The sequence below is a fragment of the Eupeodes corollae genome, chromosome 3 (assembly GCF_945859685.1).
Source record: "Eupeodes corollae chromosome 3, idEupCoro1.1, whole genome shotgun sequence".
NCBI lineage: Eukaryota > Metazoa > Arthropoda > Insecta > Diptera > Syrphidae > Eupeodes > Eupeodes corollae.
In genome coordinates, this window is record NC_079149.1 from 136,464,484 (window position 1) to 136,490,033 (window position 25,550).

Genomic DNA, 25,550 nt, shown 5'->3' on the forward strand with positions numbered 1-25,550 from the left:
ATAAACAAAACCTGCGTATCCTTTACAAAAGGAGTGTCATTGGAAACGAGCGTAGGAACTGACGATGACGTAGTGTTGCGCACATTTTTTACAAATGACCAGAAATTTGTACTACCTTTTGGGCTTTGTAGTATTTTTTTACCGTAATTTCTGGTCATGCAAAAATTTAATGCGTCGAATTTGTCCGTTAAAAGTCTTTATAGCTTGTTTGAACTTATTCCGGTTTTCTTCAGTAGGATTGGCTTTATAAATCCGGAAACTTACATCTTTGGTCCTAATAACCTCTTCACAGAACAGATCAAACAATTAATTTTCTTAAGGTTTGATAGATTTTACCCTATTCGGGATCAAATTTCTCATTTTATTTGGCGATTCGTTAATTTTTTTTTGTTTTGTAGATCCAAACTACAAAAATCTATGATCTGGAAAGCGGTCTAAGTTTAATTGCAAAAATGTTTTTTCATTCACATAGTTAATATTTTTGAACACACCCTATTCATTGTTGATAAGGTAGTTTTGTATTGTAACACTACGTTACGCTTAAGAACGTCATTTTCGTTCTGTCACTGTCAAATTATTTTTCTCGACTACCTTATTTTGTTTGTATAAATAAATACAATCACTAAGAAAATCTAATATTTTAATTTAAAAAAACTTTCTTAACAAAATGGTTTGCGAGAAATGTGAAGCTAAATTATCTAAAATAATCACACCCGATCCATGGAAAGCAGGAGCCCGGAATACAACCAAACCAGGAGGAAGAAAAGTCAATGAAAACAAAGCCCTAACGAGCGCTCGAGAAAAAGCAAGTCCCATGTCCAGATCACTTGCTCCTTGCCGGTAAATGATTTACATAAATATACATTTTTCAGCAACTAATAAAAATAAATAATTGTAGGATATGTCGCCAAAAAGTCTACCAAGCGGGATCTCATTATTGTCAATCGTGTGCCTACAAAAAGGGAATCTGTGCGATGTGTGGCAAGAAGTTGATGGACACAAAGATGTACAAACAAAGTTCTGTTTAAAACCAATTCTAATATTTTTAATTATTGTAACTAGATAGATTGTTATGATGTTTAACAAAAACTAATAAAATATATTTAAGATTTTTTAATCAACAAGTGTTTGGTTCTATGAAACAAAAGGTACTTATTCTTTAAGACGTTTGTCATTGCTTTCTATAAAACAATGAAATCATACGAAATGTGTAAAAAAATTTACCAAACCCATTTGTTATAAGGGTTTAAATACTAAAACAACAACTTGATTGTGCTACCACATGACCTCAGTTACATATGTTTCACGGGTGCTAACCCACCAGATCATTGAAAATCTTTTTACAGTCTCTGAGGATCAATCCTTGACCAATAAGCTTACGCATCCTAAGCTGCCTCAATACAAGCTTTATGCATATGTCTCTAATTTATTACTTCAATATAAGTTTTATTAATTCTCGTAAATATTTATGTCTAAGCCAAAGTTTGGATGTTAAATTTATTTTAAAAATATATGCGTCATGATGTTCTAAGGATAGTCAGTCTCATAATCCAACCATTTACTGCAAACAAATCAAAAGACCGAAACCAAATTAGAAAACCAAACTTAAGAAAACAAAATTCAAACCACAAAACTCACATTAGATCCCACTGCTATTGGTCGAGAGTTGTTCTTATGCACATTACCGTTTTCAACAACTTCTGCTGAACAGTTTGATGGCGGCACACTTGATCCTCGGAAAGAAATTGCATTTTTCGATTCTCCGTCCTTATTACTTGTCGTCGTTGTGTCGTCACTTTGCTTTATATTCAATGTGTGAACAGAGTCACGACGTTTGGCAATTTCTTCTGGTTTCATGTACATCAAGTCAATGTCAGTCAAATCAATCTTAGGCTCCTTAGAAAGAAAACAAATCATTCTTGAAACTGGCGAAAGAAACAAATACCATCTGCTTACCTCTATCAAAGCAGCTGCGGGAACTTTCAAATGATATCCTTCGGAGCATAACTTTTGTAGCAATTCTATTCCGGTGTCTCGATCATCGACGTACTTTGTTTCCCATGCGTCCAGTAGGCGATTATAGTAGCGGGGATTCTCGATGTAGGCAAGGAACTTGTATGAATCGGCAGTGGGGAAGATTCGTTCCAATGGTTCACAGCGGTTCCGTTCGTCCTCGGATATAACAAGACATCGAACATCGTCAGGAGTTAGATTTTCCAAAATCGAATCTAAATACTGAGGAGTAAAAAAGTTGATAGGATAAAGTAAACCAATGACTCAAAAGTTTTTCTCCTCACATCCTCACGAATCTCAATCAAGCGACTGGTAAAGAAATTGTGTTTTTTGGTCTCTTCGGGTGACAGAATTGGTGTAAACAGATGTCTATCGTAGCAGAGCGGCCCTGTCATTTTAAGTTCATTTAAGATCTCCGCTTGTTGTCGAACACTTAGCTTTGGTGGCACCTTTAAGGAAAGAAGAGAGGAAGGACATAAAAATCACAGTTCACAGTTTTTCCCTCATGGAACTCGTTACTTGATAGAGAGCAGTATTGAGGACACCTCGAATGAGAGGACCCTTCACATGAAGATCCAGTGGCAACTCCGAGTGTAACGATGGTGATATGTTGATTTCCAACAACCACGGCACCAGATTCTCGTCCAGCAGAACATCAAAACCGAAAAGCTCATAACAATTGTATCGACTATTCACATTCTGTCGATACATTCGATTCAAACAGCCCTCGCCACTGATCAGAGACTTAATAGCTAAATTGCGAAGTGTAGCCCAGAGTCGTTTAGTGTCCACTTCGCGCTTTTCAAGATACGACCATAGGGATTGCAGCGTCCATTTGTGTCCTTGACAGGCATTGATGTCTTCATTCTTGGCATAGTTCTCGGATAGTTTGTTGATACTGTAGTTCGTGAGATGCATACACCGGTCGTTAAGGGATGACAATTCCGAACTATATTTCACTAGAATTTAAAAGAGAAACAAGATTAGGTTGAAGAAATCGATGGATGGATAAACGAACCTGAAGCAAATCTCGCTAAACCATTTTTGTAGATGTAAATTCGTAGAGGATTGATCGATGTCACGAGAACGTAAAGTCGCAGGTCGAATTTGTTTTCATTGATTAGAAGAGGTTTTTCGATGTACCTTTAAAAATTAATTGAAACAAAATTAGGATAAATCTTGCGTTGAAGTCTCGTGAACAGAAGCTATTTTTGAATATCATAAAAACTTCAACTTACTTTTGAACAACAACTGATTTGTCTTTTGGTATCTGAGACCACTTATTGACTACACTTATGCCTGCACCGCGAGCACTTGCCGGTGGCTTGACTATCCACTTTGTAGAATGTGCCGACGATCGAGGCCAAACTTTCTTCAATGCTGCTATTTCATCTGGCAATATGTAAGTTCTAAGAAAAATACAAAATCAAAAGTCTTTCAAGTTTTCAAGTTGGTTTGTCATCCTTACTTCTGCATAAATCCAAATTCACTTTTTCCATGTTTGGTCATGAAAGTCCTCAAATTCCGCCACATACTGTCCTTCCGTCCGATGCGAAATGATCCAGGCATGTGATTGAATTTTTGGTGCGAGCGAATGGTTTTGAATCCAGGACTTCGCATGTGCTTCTCCCACACTGCAATCCAATCGGTTGTCTCTGCAGGCGATATAAAAATTGAGGGTTATCTCCTTTTTTTTTTCTTTTTTTTAAACTCACTTTTAATTAAACGGAATCCCGAATTGAAGATCACTCGACGAACGATTCGGGGCATCACCGGACTTAATCTCCATTTGAGAATCTTATGCAGGGCGCTTGGAACATTTGGACCCTTTTCGACATGCGAGGAGAACGTAATGTAGGGTGCAACATTGGGGAACAAACTCGGCGTAAGAATGGAGTCGGGATTCGGTATCGTCACTGTGACTGCTTCACTCATGAATTGTATATCCGAATCACTGTCCAACACGAACGGGCAGCCACCAGAATAAGCCTCCTCGTCGTCATCGGAGTCTTCTTCGAAAACATTCAAGTCATCAATATCTAATGGAAAAGAAGGGAGCATAGATTTACCCAATATAAAAAAGAAGGAAATAAAACAAACCTCCAATATCATCAATTGAATTAATGTCATCATCGTCAACATCCGGATGACTGCATGCATCATCGTCAGGTGGTGGCGAGTCACCTTTAGATTCTTCGGAAACGGTTAGTCGAAGGGGCCGGCTGAGTATTAACTTGAGTCTTTCGACGCCGTCTTCGTCTTCTTTCGGGGGACCGAGCAGTTTATTAGTTTTTTGTTTTTGGTGAGTTGTTAAGCGAACACCCAAAGCGGAAGAAGCGGAGGAGGTGGAATTGTTATTATAAGATTGCGGCAGCTGATTGCCACTTTGTTGGGATGATTGTAATCTCGTTGCAGCGAGATCAGGAATTTTATTTGAATTAAGCAAGCTACTGGCATGAAATGAGTTAACTATTATTTTGGCAGTCGAGCCAGTCGATTCTTGGTGCTGGTGGTTGTGGCTTGGATTTTGGTTTTGGTTTTGATTTTGATTTAGATTTTGGTTTTGATTTTGAGGCATGTTATTGTTATTATTATGGCGCATAGCGTTGCTGGTTGATTGATTTAGCGTTATTGTTGTAGTCTCTTCTCGGGGCCGCTTTAAATTTAACTTTTTTTAGAAAGTGTTTAAGGAAAAGCCACCCAGTTTTCACAAACATTAAATGAAACAAAAAGAAAACAAAACACACAGAAAAAAACATGCAGAGTTAGTTGCAGGTATGATTAGAGACATAATACTTGTTGTGTAGTGTTTACACGACATTTAAGACGTATTATTTACATTTTACAATTAAATCTACTTACCCCTTCGTAGCCTGCCGCGTTGTGGTTGTGTCCGTTTTGTTGGGATGTGATGCGTCTTTTGTTAGTCGCAGCGGCAGTAAGAGACAGCTGAGAGGCGCATCCTTCAGGCGTGTGAGCGTGGTTGTGAGTGGAGAGCATCTGTTGTATTCTCACCTGATTCTTGTAGCTCTCTATGTCTCTCAGCCAGGACTCGTGGAAGTCTTGAATCTCTATCGATTGATTGATTTTCTTATTGTGATGATTTGTGTTATGATTATTAGGTTTGGTTGATGCATTTTCCTTGGTGTTCTCTTTGACGTGTGTCGGAGGCAATCTTTTTTCACTAATTGGGGCCATTATACTCGTTTAGTGGTTCGTAGTGTTGCGTGGTTAACTTCAATCCTTAGACTCACGACTTACTGTCTGCTGCTGAATCGCTGCGCTGCTGGCAGAGTAACATATAAAGTTAGTCAGTTTTAGTTAGTCGCACTGCACCGGACAGTGTTAGATAAGTTAATCATATGACGATCGATAAATCACCGATCGATCCACTTCTGCTCCGAGCACGTTTCGTGACTATTACACCTCGAGAGGTGCATCTATCTGGTCTTCTTTTTTTACTTCAATGCAAGTTTTGGCATCAATTCAAAGGTTCATTACTTGAGAAAAGAAGAAGAAGAGAGACAAGACCAAGACAGAATAGAATGAATACCTATGCGATAAAAGGAAGCACAGCATAGCACAGTCTTATTGTATTAGGCACATGTTTGTCTACACAAAGGGCAACATATCGAAGTGGAGGCGGTGTGCAATTTGGTTTATTTTGTGCATCAGCCAGACATGTCATGTTGTACATTTGGGAACAAACGAAGGTGACAAATTGGATTGTGACCGTGGCGGGGTCGCATTTTCGGCATTCTTTGGACCATAAATAGGTAAAACCAAAATAGATGTAAACTTATGCAAAAAGTAATTTGTTAACAACAAAAAGAAATAGTTTGTTATTCTTTTCATGTTCGCTCTCTCTTTGTGCCTCCGATTACTTTATACGTAGGTATTTATGTGGAATAGAGATTTGCATTTACAATGACAAACCGAAAATAGACCATCGTCGCGAGTTTCTTGTAGTAAAACAATTTTATTTCTGATTTACACTAAACAAAATCAACGACAAACGAACCACTGATTTTATGTGTGCCAAGTGCCAATAAGTTATTAGAAGCATATCAGTGATTAATTTCGAGCTTTGGCTAGACTTCTCAAGGAACATCGAGATCTAGTTAGGATGGGAGGACAATTGACAAAGATACATTCAACTTTTGCTATTTATTTTATTTTCTCTAGTCAACTTTATGAAATGCATTTCATTGTTTTCATTTGAAGATAAAAAACACATTTTTATTCACAAACAATTAATTAGTTCGATTATCTAATTGATGAGTTGGGGTTTTGTTTACATTTTGTTATGCTTTGAGAATTGAGAAGTAGCCGCTTTTAGTTTTAGTGCAATAAATGATTTCTAACCTCAATTATTTTCGTTTGCTCGGCTGTTCCACTTCTCTTTTTTTCTTTTTTCATTTTAATGCACTTTAAATGATTTAATTTTTAAAAAGTTCTTACCTTTTTGATGTTCACTTGAATAGAATTGCTGGTTTTTGTAATTAAGAAAATTGATTTAGCAAATATAATTTATTTATAAACAGAGAATTTTCAACAATTTCCATTTGAACATTGAATGTGAATAAAATATAAAAATAATAAGAAAAATAAAGAATTTGCAAAACGTCTAAGCTGTTTGCTGAGCTGAGAGAGAAAATAGAAATTGAACTGTCAGATGGGGATTGAAAGTGATGCCAAGATGATTTTTAAGTAAAAAAAGTACGTTCTGATTCACACGGGAAAACTATTATGGCATTTGTTTTGATGTTTTCTTAGAAATCGATGATATTTGTCATTTGAATTTTAAAAACTTTCTGAATAATGTTGATAAATATTTAAATCCAAATTATCAATCAAATACTTTGCAAGGCAAAATAAAATATTGTTTAAAGTTTTCCAATTTCAAAAATACTCTCATACATACTGTCATCTCAAAATAAAGTTTTAGCACTTCAAAACAAATATAATTATCTTGTCATTATGTGTTTTTTTGTTTAGAATCAGTAAACGTGTAAAAGACGAAAAAGACAACTTTAAATGTCATTTTCAAATGGAATTCAAAAACTGTTATACTTTATAGATAAAACGTCATCCAGTTTATGTAAGAGAACAGCGGCTGAAATAATCGCTGCTGAAAATTTAAAGGGGTTTTAAGAGAACTTTTGAATACTTTACTTTTTAACCAAAACATCTAAATAAAGTAGTAAATTATATATCATATTTTGACATAAATTCCTTGTAGATATACATATATGTACTTCAGCCTGGCGAATGACAATTACTTTCGAACTGAGCTAACTGTCAATAGCTGTGTTCACTGACGCTGTGCTGGACTGTTCTAGACAGAAAAGTACAGCTTTTTGCTGTTCATTGAGGTTTTGTCTGTGCTGAACTGTTCTACTTTCCTGTTCATTGACAAACCTAGAACAGTTTAGAACAGGATTTTCTGTTCTTGCTTTTGAGTCAGATCAGGTTAGAACAGACTCGTGAGAAATGTCAAAATCGAAGTTGTCATTTTTTTTGTTTACGTTTTGATTTGGCTGTGCTTTGTGTTTTTTTTTTCTCGTGATTTAAAAAAATGAAAATAAAGTTATTTTGCCAATTTGTTTAATTAAATAATTATAAAATAAATTGAAAACAAAAAATGCATCAAATTAAATTGACATCATTTTCATTTAGTATTATCTTAGCAATAGCTTGATTTTCCATTTCAATAATTTTTAATAATATTTTTCACAGTAAAAACACAAAAAGTAAAAAAAAATGATCAAGAATCGAAAGATTCACACAATTTGCAATTTGTTTTTTTTTTTTTTTTTTTGAAAACTGACGTTTAACTAACTGTTCTTACTTGATCTGACGTTTCTCACAAACTGTGCTGTCCTGTGCTGTTCTGATCTAGTCAAAACCTCGTTGGACACAAGTAATTATATCAGTTTAATCCACAAATCTAACGTAGAATTGCTTGAGCTTGATAAAATACTCCACAATAATGATCTAAATCCTAATCTCTGTGTCATCTTAATCAAAATTTTATAGAATGTTTTGTTCCTTTTTTTTCAAACTTAAAATATTTTAATAATTGTTGTCCTAAATTTTTGGTCAGTCTTATTTTCAATTTTATACAAACAAATTATTTTCAAGAAATCGTGCAACTACCCTAAGTTTTGAGGTTAGACAATCAATTTTGTTTTGTAGTTGTACAACTGTCGTATGTTGGATGGATTTTGGAATAGGCCCAAAAACTACTTAATAGTGAACATTTCGCCAGTAATTAATGAAATTCACATTGAACTTTTCAAGAACCTAGTCAACTGAATGTTTTAAATGTTTATTTATTTATTTGTTTATTGAAACATATTGAGACAGCACCTTATTTTTTTATTTTTGCTAGAAAAAAACTACGATCAGAAATATCAAGAAGTTCTTTCGTTGACGAACTTCTTTAAATTATAAAATTGATTTAATGAAAGATGGGAAGCACTATTTTTTAGCTTTATTTTTTAAACATGACGTTGCAGATTTTCAATCATAATGGTGAAGTGCAGTAAATGTAAATATTTATGTAATTTTGTGGTATTTTTAGTTTATTTATTTAAGGCCATTCTTAGAATTTTTGAAAAAAATATGTCCCAAAATGTAAGGGCGGGAAAACCTTTAAGTACTTGGTTTTCAAATTTAGTAGCACTTTAAATGCTTTTTTTTATTTTTAAAGTTGGTCGTACTCATAACTCAGACAATTTTCAGCCGATTAACTTGAAATTTGAAATACATTTTGGAAAATAAATTTTGTTTAGAAATGCTTATTTAATTTTTCAAAGTAATTTTTTTGTTAACAATTTTTGATGATTTTGAGGAAAGTTTTTAACTCCAATTTTGAAGTTTGCCATTTGGTTAGAAAGAAATGTATCCCACATCCAAAAAATTCATCATGATTAAAACATTACAGGAGATGTTAGCACGGCCGCTAAAGCTGACTGGAAACTTTATCATTAAAAATCGGCTATTTTGAAGATTCGCTTAACATTTTGTTGGCAGTCACTAATGTGTATAATAAAACCACATTTCTGAAAAAAAAACCAAAAAGCCTATTTTTTGGCACCAATGGCCTAAAATTAAAAAATAATTCTCTATAAGAATAGAAAAGTTTTGAAGAACTCCAGCTGCTATTTAAACTGCAGATGGTGTGTTGCAGCTTTAGCTAGATGTCAAAGCTGACTGGTGTAGCAATTTGTATTGCTTTATTTAAGCGACTAAGGTTTTTGTCGTTGCACCTTCATCTAAGGTTGGCCACACTTTAAAATTGATATATACAGTGGTGGACACGAATTAAGCACATTGAAAAGGATACACGTATTTTTCTACTTTCAATTCTTTACTTGCAAGTAACGGTTCATTTTTATGTTGTTATACTGTGACTACCTTATATGGTAAAACGGTTTTTCGAAAAATGAAGATTGTTCGTAATTTGTGTTGTTTTTAGCTGGACATAAATTTAGCCCGTTTCGCAATCAAAGAGTGTATTTTTAATTTTGTATTTTTTTAAAAAGAAAATTAATTTTTGAGGTAATTAAATATTCCTTGAATTATCTATAATAAAAAAAATAATTAGTCATGGCAAAACGAAAATGGTGCTCAAAGGAAAAAAGAAGTCTGATCTTGAAAATGAAGTCAAAAGGGAGGGAGGTAACAGACATTTCTAAGTTGTAAGAATGCTCAAGGAAGCTGGTTTATAATGCCCTTCGTCATTTCAAAAAGTTTGGAGTGATTGGAAACGTTAAACAAAACCCCTGGGCCAGAGAGATAACTACAACTGAAGATACAATTATTTATAGGTTATTGACCAAGGATCCCTTTACGACCTCCAGTGCTATTCGAAGTGAACTTTCTACGAACTATGTAGTAAATGTTTCCTCAAGGACCATAAGACGCCGATTAAATGAAAACAATCTACGTGGGTGCGTTGCTCAGAGAAAACCGCTTGTATAAAAAAAATCTGAAATCAAGGTTTTAGTTTGCCAAAACTCACCAGACAAACCAATTAGTTTTTGGGAAAACTTGTTCTGGAGCGATAAAACCAAATTCTACCGGTTCGGATCGGATGGGAAAAAATATGTATGGCGTCCAAAAAACAGGGAATACGATCCAAGGAACACCATTAAGACGGTGAAACATGGTGGAAGCAACGTTATGGTCTGGGCTGCTTTTTCATGGCACGGTGTTGACCCCATCGTAAAAATTGACACCAAATACCCTACACAGAAGACAATTTGCCGTTATTATGGCGCTTCATGCACGACAACGACCCTAAACACACTTCAAAGTTAGTGAAGTGTGCCTTAGAGGTGAATAAAATCGACGTTTTGAAGCGGCCAGCACAATCACCCGATATTAACTCGATCGAGAATTTTTGGAATGATGTTGAACATCACATTGAGCAAAAATAACTAACCAGTTCAACACAATTGTATCAGGAAATTCAAAATGCTTGGTATGCAATTCCAAAGTCACGATATGAGGCTTTGGTTGAAAGTTTGCCAAGAAGTTTTGCTTCTGTACTTCAAAATAAAGGGTTTGCTACCAAATACAAAGAAAAACTTAGAATTGATAACGTTAAGTAAAATTTTATCTAGAAAGTGTTGAATGTGCTAAATTCATGTCCAGGCGAAAATTGATGTTTCTACATCTTATACTTTTTTCTTCTTACAGATGTTAAACATATTTGACGAAGTACTATGAAAACATAGTGCTATGTATATGTAATGTACAAAATATAACTAATTTAATAATAACAAAACAAATTGAAAATTAAATGGTTTTTATTTTCTTTAGGTTAGGTTAGGTTGGAGTGGCTGTCCAGATATCATTGACACACGTAGACCTCAAGGGTCCATTGTGATACCACTAATGAGGTTACTCATTATTTTCTTTAACAAGTGTGCTAAATTCTTGTCTACCACTGTACGTAAATACGGCTTAAGCAGTTTAATGTACAAAATAGTGAAAAAGTTCTCTTGAAATTAACTAAATTTAACAATAAAGATTATAAATGTCAACTCAATTCTCAATTGACAGTTTCTAGAACTACACTTATTTTTATCCGCTTGTTTATGATATAAACAAAAATTGTGAACTATATTTATTTTTATAAATAAGCCAATAAATTTCCAATATTCCATCGATCAATTTCCAATCGATCAAAAAGCTACTATATGTAAATCTTTGTAAAAAATCTTGATTTATTGAAGTATCAAATGTTTAATTTTGAATGATAATCGAATGTAATTTTATTATGTAATTTAATTAAAAAACCAAAAACTTTAAAAATTCGAGCTTGTTAGCTGCAATAGTACAAATTTGAGTAACGAATTATGATAAGATTATTTAAAAATCTTTCTAATTAAGAAAAAACTAAGTCGTTGTTGGTATCAGAAAACATTTATCTATTTCTAGCTATCAGAACTATTTAAGATTATGGCATTTTTGAATATATTTATTTTTAAACCCCCCTTTGTTTGTGTAAATCTATAAAGCTGTTTTTATAAACAAAACACACATCCCTAATCAATTTACCAATAAGGCTATAATAGACCCGTACCGACAAAAATTACATAATTTTTTTTTAAACTGAGCTCAATTGGATAATTAAATCTGGCTCGTTTAATTTGCCCAATTTGAGCCACTTGAAACTGAGCCACCACCATCGTTGCCGTTGTCGTTACCGTCAAAAACAAAAAAAGGATCGCAACCCAAAACATAATTATCCATACTTTATAATACTTTCCGCCCTTAAGAAACCAATAATTATCCCGAAGATCCCCTTCGACCACACACACAGTCAGCAGCGGCAGAGCAGAGCCATCAGCTAATAGGACCCACAACAACCACTTATGCCGCAACCTGCAATCAAAACAGACTTACTTTGGTTTTCAAATAGTGCCACTTGACTACGCTTCAGAGTGGCGTCGAAGTTCACCTTATATTTTGTTTTTCAAATCAGTATCTTCAGTGACATTTCTCCAGTAAGACTCATGTCTATCTAAGTACTCGAAATCAAATTGAGATATCAAAAAACGATTCCAAGACCTCCTAGAATAGCCGAAGGACCTACCTCGCTGATGGAGATCTGATAAAAATCATTATGCAATGATTACATACATTGTAAGGTAGGAGATAAGGAGATGTGTTCATTTCCGTCTCTTTGAAAGATGCTCCTTTTTTTATAACGACCTCTCCCTGTGCCGTTTGTCCTAATGAAATCGTCAAAAAACAATAATAAATGAAAACATGGTAACTTGTACCTCGTACCCCGCGCCGCCGCGCCGCCGCCAACCTACCTACCTATGCTCGTAAAAGGATAATAATCTGAAAACCACACCAGAAGCAACCAAAAGATCCCACACCAACTAAATACATAAATCTTGGACGAGTCTCTATGCGGACACAACTGGCTAAGGCGATGGCAAGGCATTGAAGGGCGTGTCGGATTGCTGAAATGTTTTGGCTTTTTATTAATGCCGATCGCTTTCGGCGGCTCTGTTAAAACATTTTGATCTATCTCAGTCTCAGATAAATGCCAGAGAGTATAACAGCTACAAACCAGGTCCTTCCTTACCTGAGCTAATGAATTTTGGTTGCTGTGTTGTTTTGTCTTATTCAATAACCAACAAAAAATCTATTATTTGGCACATCTTCATAACAGAAATTGTTAGATCGGATCAGAGCATCTGCCATTGGGCGGAGAACTGTTTGACTTTAATATTTTAAAAAGAGGCGAACACATTGGCAAGGATCCATTGCAAGAAAGACTATTAAATGCCTTTTTTGGTTGTTTTGTTTGACGTTTGAAAGGTAAAGATTTGTTTAAATTATTTGTACACCTTTTAGTTTGAAGCAAACATAAACATAAGTGATAAAATACATAAGTCTGTAGAAAGAAAATTCATATTTAAAATTAAATACAAGGCACATCCATATTTGGAACATGACTAAAAATTTCCTAGACCACCAAAATCGGTTGGTTTAGACACATGAATGCTATCAGTCTTATTTACTAGAATTTCCTAAACAGATGAATAGTGCAATTTAATATTTACAATATAATATTTTTTATTTTCCTATAAATTATAGTTTTGCAATGCTTATGTCAAAAAGGTAGTAGAATGAAAAAATTTATTCTATTTATCTGTCATCATAAAATCAACTGTTCTTTAAATGTCAAGAAACAAAGAAAATATATATTCGGGATATGATTGAATAATGGAGTAAACACAATTGGAATCAAAAGCCGGGAATTGTCATTCCTCACAATTCTTCTGCCCTCGAAAATATGAATTTTGACATTTATACAGCTCGGATGAAAAACGATGGTCGACGAGAGATTTTAATCTAAAGCATGATGGTGAATCATTGAAGTCGGAATTACTCGATTAAAATCATTAAAATCTTTTAAAAGAAAACTGCACAGGCATTTTTAAATTAAGAATAACATCACTTAATTTAAATAATGGACAAAAATAAAAATGTCACTACAGTTTCCTTATATGTCAGTCCGAAACTCTTTACAGGGCTATCAAAGAAGACATTAATAACAATCCACCAAAAGAGCAAGCTGGATTTAGAGAAGAGTTCTCAACAATAGACCACAGCAGACAATGAATCAGCTAATAGAAAAATCCAATAAATTTAGACTACCGGCTTATTTTCTATTTGTTTACTATAGTAAAGCTTTTGACTCCATTGACGAATTGAAATGGTCCTTCTTGAAAAATCAAAACATAAATAGAGACGATTGAATACATACATATACAAAATAACAGCACTAATAGAAATAGAAACCATAGGACGCAACTTTAATATAACAAGAGGAATTAGCAAGGATATGTGGACAAGTTCTTAACAATTTAAGATTTGCAGACGATATAGTCCTTATTTCTACAAAAGCTCCACATATTCGAGGGATGACAAAAGTAACTACCTTGTGTAAAAATTATGGACTTCAAATAAATAAATCGAGAACTAAAGTTATGGCAAATCACACACAAAAGACGATATAGGTAACGTTGGACGAAGACAAAATTGAGTGCTTAGAAGATTTACATATCTTTGGGACAGAAAAGATGATTTCAGGAACAAGAGAATGAAGAAATTAACAGAAGCATCACCAATAGCTGGAAACAATTCTGGAGCCTTAAAAATATTTTACAATTATTGGACCAAAGTGCAGACACAGAGAAATGTTTCTTTGAAACTACGATTCTACCGATCCTTACTTACGGACTACAAACAATGAGCTTGGTTGCATAAACTCTTGACCAGCTGAGGATATGTCAGACCAAAATTTAAAGAAGAATTCTGAACGTACGACAAATTCAAAGGGTACGAAATGAATATATTGAATTACTGACGTCATAAATAGAACAAAAAGGCTGAAATGGAGGTGGGCTGGACATGTATCTAGACTTCAGGACCAAAGATGGACAAAAATTACAACAAAATGGTGAACAATAGACTAGCAGGACGACCTAATAACAGATGGAGTGAAGATCTATCACAAATTGGTACAACGAAGCCAACAATAGAGACACATGGATAAATTTTACCTAACAGTTTTATTTTATAATTTAAATTAATTTATAATTGCATAGTTTTAATATTAAATTTTTTTTTAAATTTTAACAAACAATGCATTTTCTTGTAACGCTTTAAAACATTCAATTAATATTATATTAAATAATTAAATGTAATCAAATTAAGGCAATAAAAGCTTACAATAGAAAAAATGTCGTCCCTAATAACTTTGCTTGTTTTTTAAGCTAAAAAGAAGATATAACTTATTTTAAATAATTTAAGTGTTTTATAATTTACTAACATTTTACTGAAGTTAAAATGTGTAGATGGCTTACTTTTAGTAACTTGCTGAATAAATATGACTTCCGAGTTTCTGACATTTCATAGGGATGAGTTGTTTTAAAGATTTAGGTTTGTTTGCTTGAGTTTCATGAGTTGTCATTACTTAGTTTTTGGGTTAGTTCGTATTTTGTTGGCTTTGTTTATTGTTCATAAGCTGTCAAAGTTAGACGTGTTCAAGTGCATTGTAAGTAAATAAAACGAAATAAGAATTTTAAAACTAAGCAAAAGTTTATTTATTTATTTATTCATCTACGGATTTTATATCTTACAGATTACTAACAATTCAATGAGTAATACAACTAAATATATATACAATATAGATATATATAAATAAGTATATTTAAATAAATACCTATCTTAAGCTAATGTACAATATTGTGTGAATTTTAAATTGAAATCTGTTTGTTGAGAGATCAAGTTCATTACATAAAGAATTGAAAAGTTTAATACACCTAGAAAAGGATTCATTGCAATCATAATTGTATCTATGTTTTGGATTATTAAGAAAATGACGTAGCCGCAATTTTTTTTCCGGAATATAGAGCTCAAAGTAATTAAGAATCGGTGGACACTTAATACGATAAGAAAATACATCATGCACAAACAACAAACACTGAATAGACCGTATTTTTTCTAATGAATCAAGTAAGACACACCTAGACACATATGATGGTGTGTCAATTCTCCATTTTAACTGCCAAACTGCAAATCTTCTAAAAGCCATTTGTACTCTTTCAATACGTGTTATCCTAATAGAAGTAGAAGTAGACCATAAAATTAAACAATACTAAAGAATTGGACAAACTAAAGACATGTAAACTGATTTTAAAGCGTAAGGGTTAGAGAACTCATTGCAGTTTCGCTCAACGAAAATAAGCATTGAACTAGTCCTGGCTATAATATAGTCCACATGTAACAAAAACAACAAATTTGAATCGAAAATAGCTCCAAAAATCTGATTGAAAATTTGGTAGTTGTTTATCATTGGAACCAAAGTTCGATGTGCAGTAAAATCATTACATTTTTGTATATTCAAAGAAAGAACATTTCTTTCACACAAAATGGATAAAAATTTAAATCATTTTGAAGATTTTGATGATCATTTTTATTTTAGATGCAAAGATATATTTTAAGGTCATCAGCATACATTAAACATAAAACATTTTTTATAAGAAATGGGATTTCATTAACGAAATATAAAAAAAGAAGTGGTCCAAGGTGACTTCCTTGAGGAACTCCAATTTCAAACATTGTGTTCTGTCATTAAGATAGCTAGATATCCATTACAAAAGCAACCCATGAATGACGAAATCTTTTAGTTCAGCTATAAGAATTTTATGACAAATTGAGTCAAAAGCTTTAACAAAATCAGTATAGATAGTGTCAACCTGGTAGCCAGATTCAAAAGAATCGGTGACATATCTAAAATAAAGCATGAAGTATATAAAAATATAAAAAATGTGTTCTTTTATAATAAAAAACAAATGATCCTTTACTATGAGCTCAAATAATTTAGGGATTGCAAAGATTTTAATGTTAATGTTGTTAATAGGACTTACATATGAAAATTTACATTGATACTCCAGTAGAAAGGGATTTCTTAAAAATTATCAGAAGCGGTAAAGTTAACGCAAATTGACATTGCTTTAAAACAAAAGATGGAGTAAATTTAATTTTGAGATACTTACATTTGGGATATCGGATTCAAAAATATTAGCATTACTACTGGAATAGGTTCCAGTTGATAATTATTTAATGAAGAATAGTCAACACAAATGGGGGTGGCGCAACAGTCCGTTGTGAACCAGGGCCTAGTGACTTACAACTCGCAACCATTCCTGTGTGCGAGTACTGTTGTCAGGAATGGAAAGGACCTACAATTTAAGGCCGAATCCGAACGGCTAGTTTTTTTGAGAAAGCACTTTTTCATGACAAGAAGTACTCTTGAAGGATTTGTCAATTCCTCGCAAGAGGCAGTACCCGCGAAAATTATTTTTTTTAAATTAAGGTGGCACCGGCAGGGATTGAACCCAAGACCTCTTGCATGACAGTCCAACGCACTAACCATCATGCTACGGGTACTACATAGTCAACACAACCCGACTTAAAAAATTGAGAAAAAAGTTCACACGAACTTTATGAATCGTTTGACCATTAAACTCCATATTTTCTTGGAGAGCAACAGATCGTTTTTTATTAGTTAAAAAAGTCCAAAAATCATATCATATTGGCAGAAAAGCCAATAAGTTTTTAAGCAATGGAAATTGAAAAAGATCGGAATTTTATAAACTAGTAAAATGCAAAGCCAAATTGAATATTGTTTTTTTTATACGCATTAAAAACATCATTTTTTCATCTTCAAGAAAATACACATATCATTAATAAATCATCATTGCTCAAAGATTCCTTTAACTTTTCCACACACCTTCTTCCTTATGAATTTATAAGCCTCGATTAAAAATCAATAAGTTCAAGAAGTAGACATAAAAACATTTACCTTTATGATGAAAAAATAAACGACCTGAAGTTTCTGCAATGCAAATTACAGGCGTTCTCGTACATAGTTAATAATTATTTCTATACTCATCCAAGGTATATGACAACACATGATCTAAGACCACAACTTGCTAATTTCTTCCACAAGCCCAGATGCCAATAGAGCTTCTTTTCCCTTGGTAATTTATGTAAATTTAAATTAAAAAAAACTTTATAACAAAACAAAGAACAACAACAACAATAAGAAAAAAACAAATTAAATCGCGTGCGTGATCTTTAGATGGCAAACAAAAAGCTGATGTGTGTCCTTAGAGTCCTTACATTCGTCCAAAAGTAAAACCTCCTTAAATGCATACCTACTGTTACTCTGCCTTAGCTTCAGATTGGGTATACCTATGCGGAATGCCTTAATGACAGTGTTCTACATGAACGAGGATGACCACTTGTTAAATAATTCATAGACCATATAGCTGTTCGAATTATTCCAATTCACATGGAAGTCTACGCGTTAGCATGTAAGCCTCAGCCTCGGTATTGTCCTGGTATATAATTTCAAAACCCCCTCTTCTAAAGTTTTTTTTTTGTATATTTAGGAAGAATCGACAAAAACGCCGACACGGAACATCTTCACGGAACGAAATGACTGTTGTAACTTTTTGAACAATGATTGTGGAACTTTAAAATGCACAAGCACCTGCTGAGATTCTCAGAAGTGTTTGTGGCATATTATTATTGGTCTTACATAATTTGTTTTATACACAAGTTGGGAGTTTTCAGACCTCTCGATGAAATTAAATTGAGCCTTATTAAAAATTACTTACCCAACCCTTGGCTATTTTATTGTGCTTCAGCTATTTCGAGGAATAGTTTAAAATAAATATAATTTTTGTTGCTGTCATTTTCAAACCCCGAACATTGCATAAGAAAAAAGAAGATTCATAAACTAGCTGTCAAAATATTTTACCGAAATAGTCACAATCAATATAATTTGTTGGTTGTTTTAATTCCGAATAAATTTGGCCAACTCTGGAATCCAAATCGGATCAAAGATCACTGCCGCAAGCTCATTCGACTCGGAAGATATACCTTCATATAGGTACATCACATAATGATATGCCATTGGATATAATTTTCTTCTTCTTCCATTTTGGACCCATCATTGTGGTGGCCGGCCTGCCGGCCGTCTTTTGGCTTTTTTTTTTTGGAGTGTTGGTCATAAATTTAACATTATTGTTATTAATATTTTTATTTTCTGTGTAGCTGCTAATATTGGTCGACGATTTTACCATAAATACTCCGTGGATGCCCCATTCTGAGGCATTAACAGCTCCAGCTTAGGAATAATAACTCATTTGAATTGTGGACCGGGGATCGTGTATTGGGGCAGCAGCCGGAGCGCAAAGCAGAATATGTGGTGAATGCGACATAAGAAACTTGTTTGGTTTGATTATAATTAACACATTATCAAGTTCTCTCTTAATTTCGAAGGGTAGACGGTGGCGTTGGCCACTGGCTATGTCCAGGTCCATAATGTCCCCCGTATGCATATATTTATAACTAACAAACCGTCCGACACGGCGCATATTATTGTGTGTTTGGTGTGGACCAGGTTAAGGTTGGATATCAGGGCCGCATTTTAAATGTTAAATTGAGGCGTTAGAAAGAATTGTTTTATACAAAAATAAGATGGAATACTTATCATGATTTTTTGTATGCTGTTGAGGGAATTAAATGTCAATTTTGGCATAAGGGACTTGAAGGTAAAGGTAGTTTCTAGTATCTGTTTTTCCAGCTGCCAAAATGTGTGTTTCAATGGAGGTTACTTCATTGAAAAGTTGACTGGAAAGTTAGTAACCGAAAAAAAACTCTTTACTATCATGTCAAGTTTATTTATGTCAAAGTGACAGCTAATCATATTCTTTATTTCAACTGAAAACTCAACTTTGTTACTCTGTGACTTATTTATTTTCTGCACAGTACCCTTTTATGTTTCGGGTAAAAAGGATCTTCCCTATCAAATTTGAAAAGGAATAAGTATTTTTATTTATTATGCAAAATACAGCTCATGATGGATTTGTTTTGATTTTATTGACATCTGAAAAACTAACTTATTGCCTTCAATTGCAAATGAAGTCAATTATGTTGCCTGAACCTGCCCAGTGTCAAAAAATAACTCCGAATTCTTTTACAACTCATTCAGCGGTTTCAGTAATCGCCGTGAATAGAATAATCTCCTAGATGCAAGATTTCAAACGAATTAGTGAAATTTTATTTACCTGATACAAAAATATAAAGCAAATAAAATGATATTGCTAATTATAAATAATTTTATCATCTTACTTTCTCTTAATATCTTACCAAATTTAAATAACAAAATATCTACTTTCAGTAATTTTCTTAAAACATATGATTTTGGGACATTTGAAATTAATAACTCTGTTCCTTAGATTTAGGTGTGTTTATTTCACGGACTGTCATTTTAAAGACGTGTTCAGTTGCATTCATTTTTTTAAGGGAATAAGTGTTTTATAATAAACAAAGGATCACAGTTTTTTGAAAGGAAGTTAAATGTTTTTTAAGTCAGATAGAATGCTTACAAGTTCGGTAAAGACCTTCCACCAATTTTTTTCTCAATTTACCTACGACATGCAGTTTCTAACATAATTTCGTCCCTGTACTTTGCCATGTCCAAGACCATTGTGGATTAATTTGGCCGATTTGTCGTTGTGCTACGGCAACGTGATTTGTCTCTTAATTGGTTGGAAATGCATAAAATTTGTGGACCCGCAGCCTCTTTGCCTCCGTCTCGCGTCCGTCAGTTGCGGACCGTCATTTTATTTGCTTATTTTCTTTTTAGATTTGTTTATGAAAACATTTGGAAAAAAAGCCTAAGAAGCTAAATTCCCATGTGTTGTTTTGTATAAGCAACAACAACATCAACAACAACTGTGAAACCAAATCCCAGAGCACCACATAGGCCCCATGACCCATAACAATACAATACAATGCGGCACTTTGAGATCTATTAGAAGATTCGATTCGAACAAAATTCTCAAGTAGACCAAAGAGCCTGCGCCGGCATTTCCAGCGCGAAAGGATTGTTATTCTAGCTCTAGTCCCTTCCCTACTCTCTCGGTTAATAAGAAGGAGCATTGTGCATGTTCATATAATATTGTTGCGGCACTGAATGACGAAGATGACGAGTCGACGAGGATGTGAGGGAAGGCGGCATCTTGGCATTTCGAAAGTGAAATGGGTTAATGGAAATAATGATAAGGATTCAGATAATAATGGTATATGGTGTAAGAAATTGACAAGAAGAGGAAACTAGTTGGCTGATCAAGTAGGCTCTCGATGATATCCTTTTGACGGGAGGACATTATTATCGGCGCGCACAAAATCTCCACACAATAACACACACATCTGATGGTGAAATTCGATATCGCCTATTCATGTGTGATTCGCATGATGATGACGGCTTTTCGGTATTGGATTCGGTGTGGCAGCAGCACAGGCACTGTAGTTGAAGCAGAAGTAGAAGTAGTATCAGCAATTGGTATAGAGGCGGTGGCGGCGGCGGCAGCGTGGGGCGTTTCCTTTCCGTGCAACCATACAAATCCAATTGCTTCATTAAAGGATAATCATTGGAATTATATTTACCCTCTGTTCTCTTAACTTAAATGAATAATATGCCAAGATGTTGGCCTAACAATTGTGATTTGTTTGGAAACTACTCAAGGCTTACATAAATAGCACACAATAGATTTCTTATATACATATACTTCTATGTACAATACATGCAGGTTCTGTGAAATAAGGTACTTATGGCTTTGATGGTTGTGAGTTAAACGTGGGTGCTATCGAGGATTAGTTCATCTTAGACTTGGTACAATTCAGAATTAAACTATTTGATATTCTATGGCGCAAAATTTTAAACGATTATTAAAAATAACAAAATGGCTACTTTAACTTTGACATTTAGTAATTTGTTAAATCCATATGATTCCTGAGATTTTGACGTTTCTAATTGATAGATCCATTCCGTTTAAATTTAGGTTTGTTTGCTTTGTTTTTTTTTCACGATCTGTCATTGTTAAGACGTGTTAAAATGCACCGGTTTTTTGGTTACAAAAACCTTTATTGCAAAGATCAACCCATTGGCAGTTGCTATAGAACTTATGAATTGCAATAAAAATCGGTATTGCGAAAGTGAATTGATAAAATACCCTATTGAATACTTCCATTTTATAAGTGTCAATGTGCGTTTTATTTTCCTTGATGTTTGTTTTTTTTTCGAGGAACCTGCGAAGTAATTTTTTTTATGTTTTGATTGTTTTTTTTTTTTTTTTTAATTTTGCATTTTAGATCGACCCATATTCTGCCACTTTTCTGAAGTTCGTTCTGAAGAACCTAAGCTTTAAAGTAACTCACAACTAGCTAAGCTAATTGAAAAGTATTGAGAGCAAAAATTATCCGAATCAGTTCAGACAATCTTAAGGTTTTGAAAATTAAACGCACTGTTGTTATTTTTTTCTTCGGGGTAGGATACATTGATAAATTTCCTACTAGTGATTTCTCGACTTATTTAAAAAAAGTATTTTTCCTTTAACGAGTATTAAAAGACCTATCAAAATTGCATAGTATCATCTCATTCTAATACAATATTTGAGCGATCAGAGCAAAGCTTTGAACTGATTATATTCTATAAACCACTTGAGGAAATTTGCGACTTTCTTCCTTAACAATTCAAATCACAAAAAAAAATAAGTGATGTTGACTTCGATCAGCGATTCGATCCTAAACAAATTGATTAAGCTCTGAACTACCTCTGAGTTTGAAAAAACTCATATTTTTTCAAAATCCCGTGGTCTGCTCAGATCTAAAAAAGGGAACTCACATTTCTGACATTTCAATTTAATATATCTGCTCTGTTTAAATTTAGGTTTGTTTGTTTTGTTTTGTGTCATGAACTGTCAATTACATATTCCATTGGGAATACAACCATTTTATAAGTGTCAATATGCGTCTCAGAGAGATATAATAATAGTTTAATAATAATTTGTTTGTTTACCTAAAGTAGAGTGGCGGCTGCCTTCAAAATCAATTTTAAATTTTTAGTTAAAAAAAAACAAAAAAATAAGTGACGTTGACGTCGATTAGCGATTTGCTTGTTCAAGTTCTGAATATTCAAATTTTGTGCTCCAACACACTTGATCTAAAAACTAAACATATGTGTTCAGATCTGGTGAGAGCTAAAAAAGGAAATGCCACATATGATTTCTGACATTTAAAATTAGTAGATTTCTTACGTTTAGATTTAGGTTTGTTTCCTTTGTAACTTTTAAGACGTGTTCTAATATAGCGGTTTTAATCAAATGGTAACAATAATTATTTCACTAAAAAGAAAAAAATAATATTTTGAAAAGCCCTTAGAATAGATCTCTTTTTTATAATTAACGGGCACTCAAGGGGTTATTAATACCCTTAACATGTTTAAAGTTTAAACACAGTGTGAGCTTTAGGAAAATAAGGAGGGATTAAAAAGGAGATAACGATGCACATTGGACTTAAAGTTTTGAATTACAAAATGATAGGGAAAAGCATTCCACATTCTCGATGTGCGGTTAAAAAAAAATCTCTATTCTTGAAAGTACGTCGGAAATTGAGCTCAAGTTTAAACTACTGTGTATTCCTAGAAGTACGAGTATTACGGCTGAATTGTTTGAAAGAGGGGGGGGAATGCAACAAATGTCGGTAAAACAACGAAAGGCATGAAACATTGCGGCGGTGTTCGAGTGGCGTAATTGATTCGATTGTAGTTCTATCGCCTATCATTTCAAAGCTCTTTTTTTAATATTATGCGACATTTTAAAGGGTGTAAAGTCCCCATTTGCCATTGTAAGCGAAATCATAGGAGTTCCTTGTTGTATTGTAGATGACAAATATTGTTGTTTCCAAAAATAATAAAAGGTGTGAAGTATTACCGAAATTGTTTGGAAACCTAAGAGAGACATAAATATTTTTATTAAAGTAGATAGTTATTATGTAGGTATTCAAAATTCATCATTGTACACAAATAGTTGCTAAATACAGGATCATTGAAACCTCTTTAATATTAATTCACGCTTATAAGACCTTTTAACATCTCTAAGCTATCAAAATTCATCAGACTGGAATAAGGTGTACATTCAATTCCTGTCGTCGTCGTCGGTCTTGTCGGTGAGTAGGTAGGATTAAATATTAAATCCCTCATGTTGTTTATCAAATGGGAAAGGTATTCAATATTTCCCTAAACACACATCCCCGATAAAATGTACCTACATACGAGTATCTTCATTTGAATCGAAAACAACAAAAATACAAAAAGAGTTCATAAGAATTCCCATGCATATAAAATCGCTCGCTCAGTCGTATCGATTCCATGAACTCCCAACACCCGCTGGTTTCAATACGATCCATCCAAATCCAAATCCATATCTTTCTATCTTCAAGATACAGTATATTCAATTCAGTATAACATTATTAAAAATACATATTGTGCCCCCACGAGCATTTAAATCCAAATTTGTACAAATCACTGCGGCGCAAAGAGCAATCATTCGAATCGTTCGGGCTGTGACAGTTGACCTATCAGAAAGACCCTGCTGATGATGATGTATCACTCTTGCCATTTTTGTTGTGTGTTTATGCTTAAATAAGCCCAGCATAATCAAAGATGACAGTTATTCCTTTGCTGGTTTAACAGCCAACGGATACGAATACGAATAAGAAACTCTGGATCCAACTGGTTTGCTGCCGTTGCTGCTGACGAGCATCCATAATGATGATGCCTCCTTGAATGTGGTATCGGAATCGAAACCCGAATCTGATTCGAACTCGGCCCCGGACGCTGTGTCTCTGAGGGATTTGTGTGTTCTTTGTGTACCAAAAAGAAGAAGACTGATCTCGTCGAGGAGCCCAGGCCAGACCAGGACAGGCGCAGGCAATCACCAACATTTTGAATACAAACGTAAATATACAATGGGAAGATGTTGTTTCCATTTAGGTATAAGTACAAAGACAAGAAGATGGAGGATTTGATGAAAATTTGTGTGCCCAACTCTGTGCTGTGGTGAGTCTCATCGTCGTGTCAGGTGAGCAATGAGCTCCTTTTGCATTGATTGTGTTGTGTTTTTAAAGAGTTGTGATCCGTGTGGAAAACATGAATATGGCAAAGGGAATAAATGAGCTGTGTTTCCTTTGTGCAGCCATAATGCTGCTTGATGGCTTTCGAATGACATCGGATGTATACGCTTGTTGACAGATAGCTGTGGACAATGCCATCAATCATGCGCACGGCGGCTGAGCTGACGTGCTTCACTGGAACAGACATTATGACATGCATGGAACAATCATTTGTGTTTGGCAGAAGATATAGAGGTAACTTGTTGTTTGTATACCTACCTTTAACTGTTACCTAAACACATCATCGATACATCTTCTTAACATTTCTAAGCCCAGTAAGACACTCATAAACTTGGCCCAAATTGGCTTAAGGTTCATTATGTCTATCTCTGTACTGGATGCTGTGATGTGCTCTTTAGAAATATACTCGTGTATAGGTACTGTTTTCTTTGGAAAAAATAAAAATAGCTGCTTGTTGTGTTCCATTGGACAAAAGAAGCGAAATCCTCTTGATTGTTATTTAATTGAATAAGAAACCAAATCAAATGCTGCCAGGCTTTTGAGGAATGCTCTTTCTTGCTCAATCTCATAATAGCCATTGGCCACAATGAATGCCAGCAATGCCACAACAAAACAATTTCACTCTTTACGTTACGTTAGCATGAATAACTGAGGTCTGACTGACTGACTAAACAACCGCAGCTAAAGATCCAAAGAGCGAAGCCGATCGCTCAAAACCATCACTGGGCACTGCAGATGCTCGTACAACACCATACAGCCAAAAAGAGTCAAAATTGAAAATTTATTGAATAAAGAGTTTAAGTACAACACGGCAAAATCAACAAAGGTTTCCCCCAAATAGCTCGTGTCAAAAGACTTTGATCCATTAATCAATATGCTCTCAAACAATTTAAACATCGCGCACGGTATCGACCGCGACAATCGCTTGGTCCGGGCCGGGCCGG

General features: G+C 34.2%; 2 protein-coding genes across 5 annotated transcripts; one reads left to right on the forward strand and one right to left on the reverse strand.

The window, feature by feature from the left end:
- The first annotated feature begins 554 nt into the window (after positions 1-554).
- Positions 555-1,117, forward strand: LOC129951198 (cysteine-rich PDZ-binding protein). The gene is made up of 2 exons (XM_056063236.1): positions 555-840; positions 899-1,117. The coding sequence occupies exons 1-2, from the start codon at positions 668-670 to the stop codon at positions 1,026-1,028; spliced, it is 303 nt and encodes a 100-aa protein (XP_055919211.1). The 5' UTR covers positions 555-667; the 3' UTR covers positions 1,029-1,117.
- Positions 1,118-1,418: 301 nt separating this feature from the next.
- LOC129951197 (tubulin monoglutamylase TTLL4) lies at positions 1,419-6,663 on the reverse strand. 4 transcript variants are annotated; one of them, XM_056063232.1, is made up of 12 exons: positions 6,475-6,663; positions 4,876-5,296; positions 4,114-4,681; positions 3,729-4,052; positions 3,482-3,668; positions 3,252-3,422; positions 3,032-3,156; positions 2,533-2,972; positions 2,298-2,462; positions 1,957-2,235; positions 1,639-1,896; positions 1,419-1,561 (listed from the first exon to the last, which is right to left on the reverse strand). In XM_056063232.1, the coding sequence occupies exons 2-12, from the start codon at positions 5,209-5,211 to the stop codon at positions 1,559-1,561; spliced, it is 2,856 nt and encodes a 951-aa protein (XP_055919207.1). In that variant the 5' UTR covers positions 5,212-5,296; positions 6,475-6,663; the 3' UTR covers positions 1,419-1,558. The 4 variants fall into 4 exon arrangements, with proteins under 4 accessions (XP_055919207.1, XP_055919208.1, XP_055919206.1 ...); XM_056063233.1 differs by having other exon boundaries at positions 4,114-4,669; positions 4,876-5,299; XM_056063231.1 differs by having other exon boundaries at positions 4,876-5,299.
- Positions 6,664-25,550: the final 18,887 nt, after the last annotated feature.

Bases quoted from the DNA above. Each gene is read 5' to 3' on its own strand.
- LOC129951198 (XM_056063236.1), top strand. From the start codon at position 668: ATGGTTTGCGAGAAATGTGAAGCTAAATTATCTAAAATAATCACACCC. The intron at 841-898 runs GTAAATGATTTA...AAATAATTGTAG, and splicing joins AGATCACTTGCTCCTTGCCG to GATATGTCGCCAAAAAGTCT.
- LOC129951197 (XM_056063232.1), bottom strand. From the start codon at position 5,211: ATGGCCCCAATTAGTGAAAAAAGATTGCCTCCGACACACGTCAAAGAG. The intron at 4,682-4,875 runs GTAAGTAGATTT...TTCTAAAAAAAG, and splicing joins ACGCGGCAGGCTACGAAGGG to TTAAATTTAAAGCGGCCCCG. The intron at 4,053-4,113 runs GTTTGTTTTATT...CTTTTCCATTAG, and splicing joins TTCAATTGATGATATTGGAG to ATATTGATGACTTGAATGTT.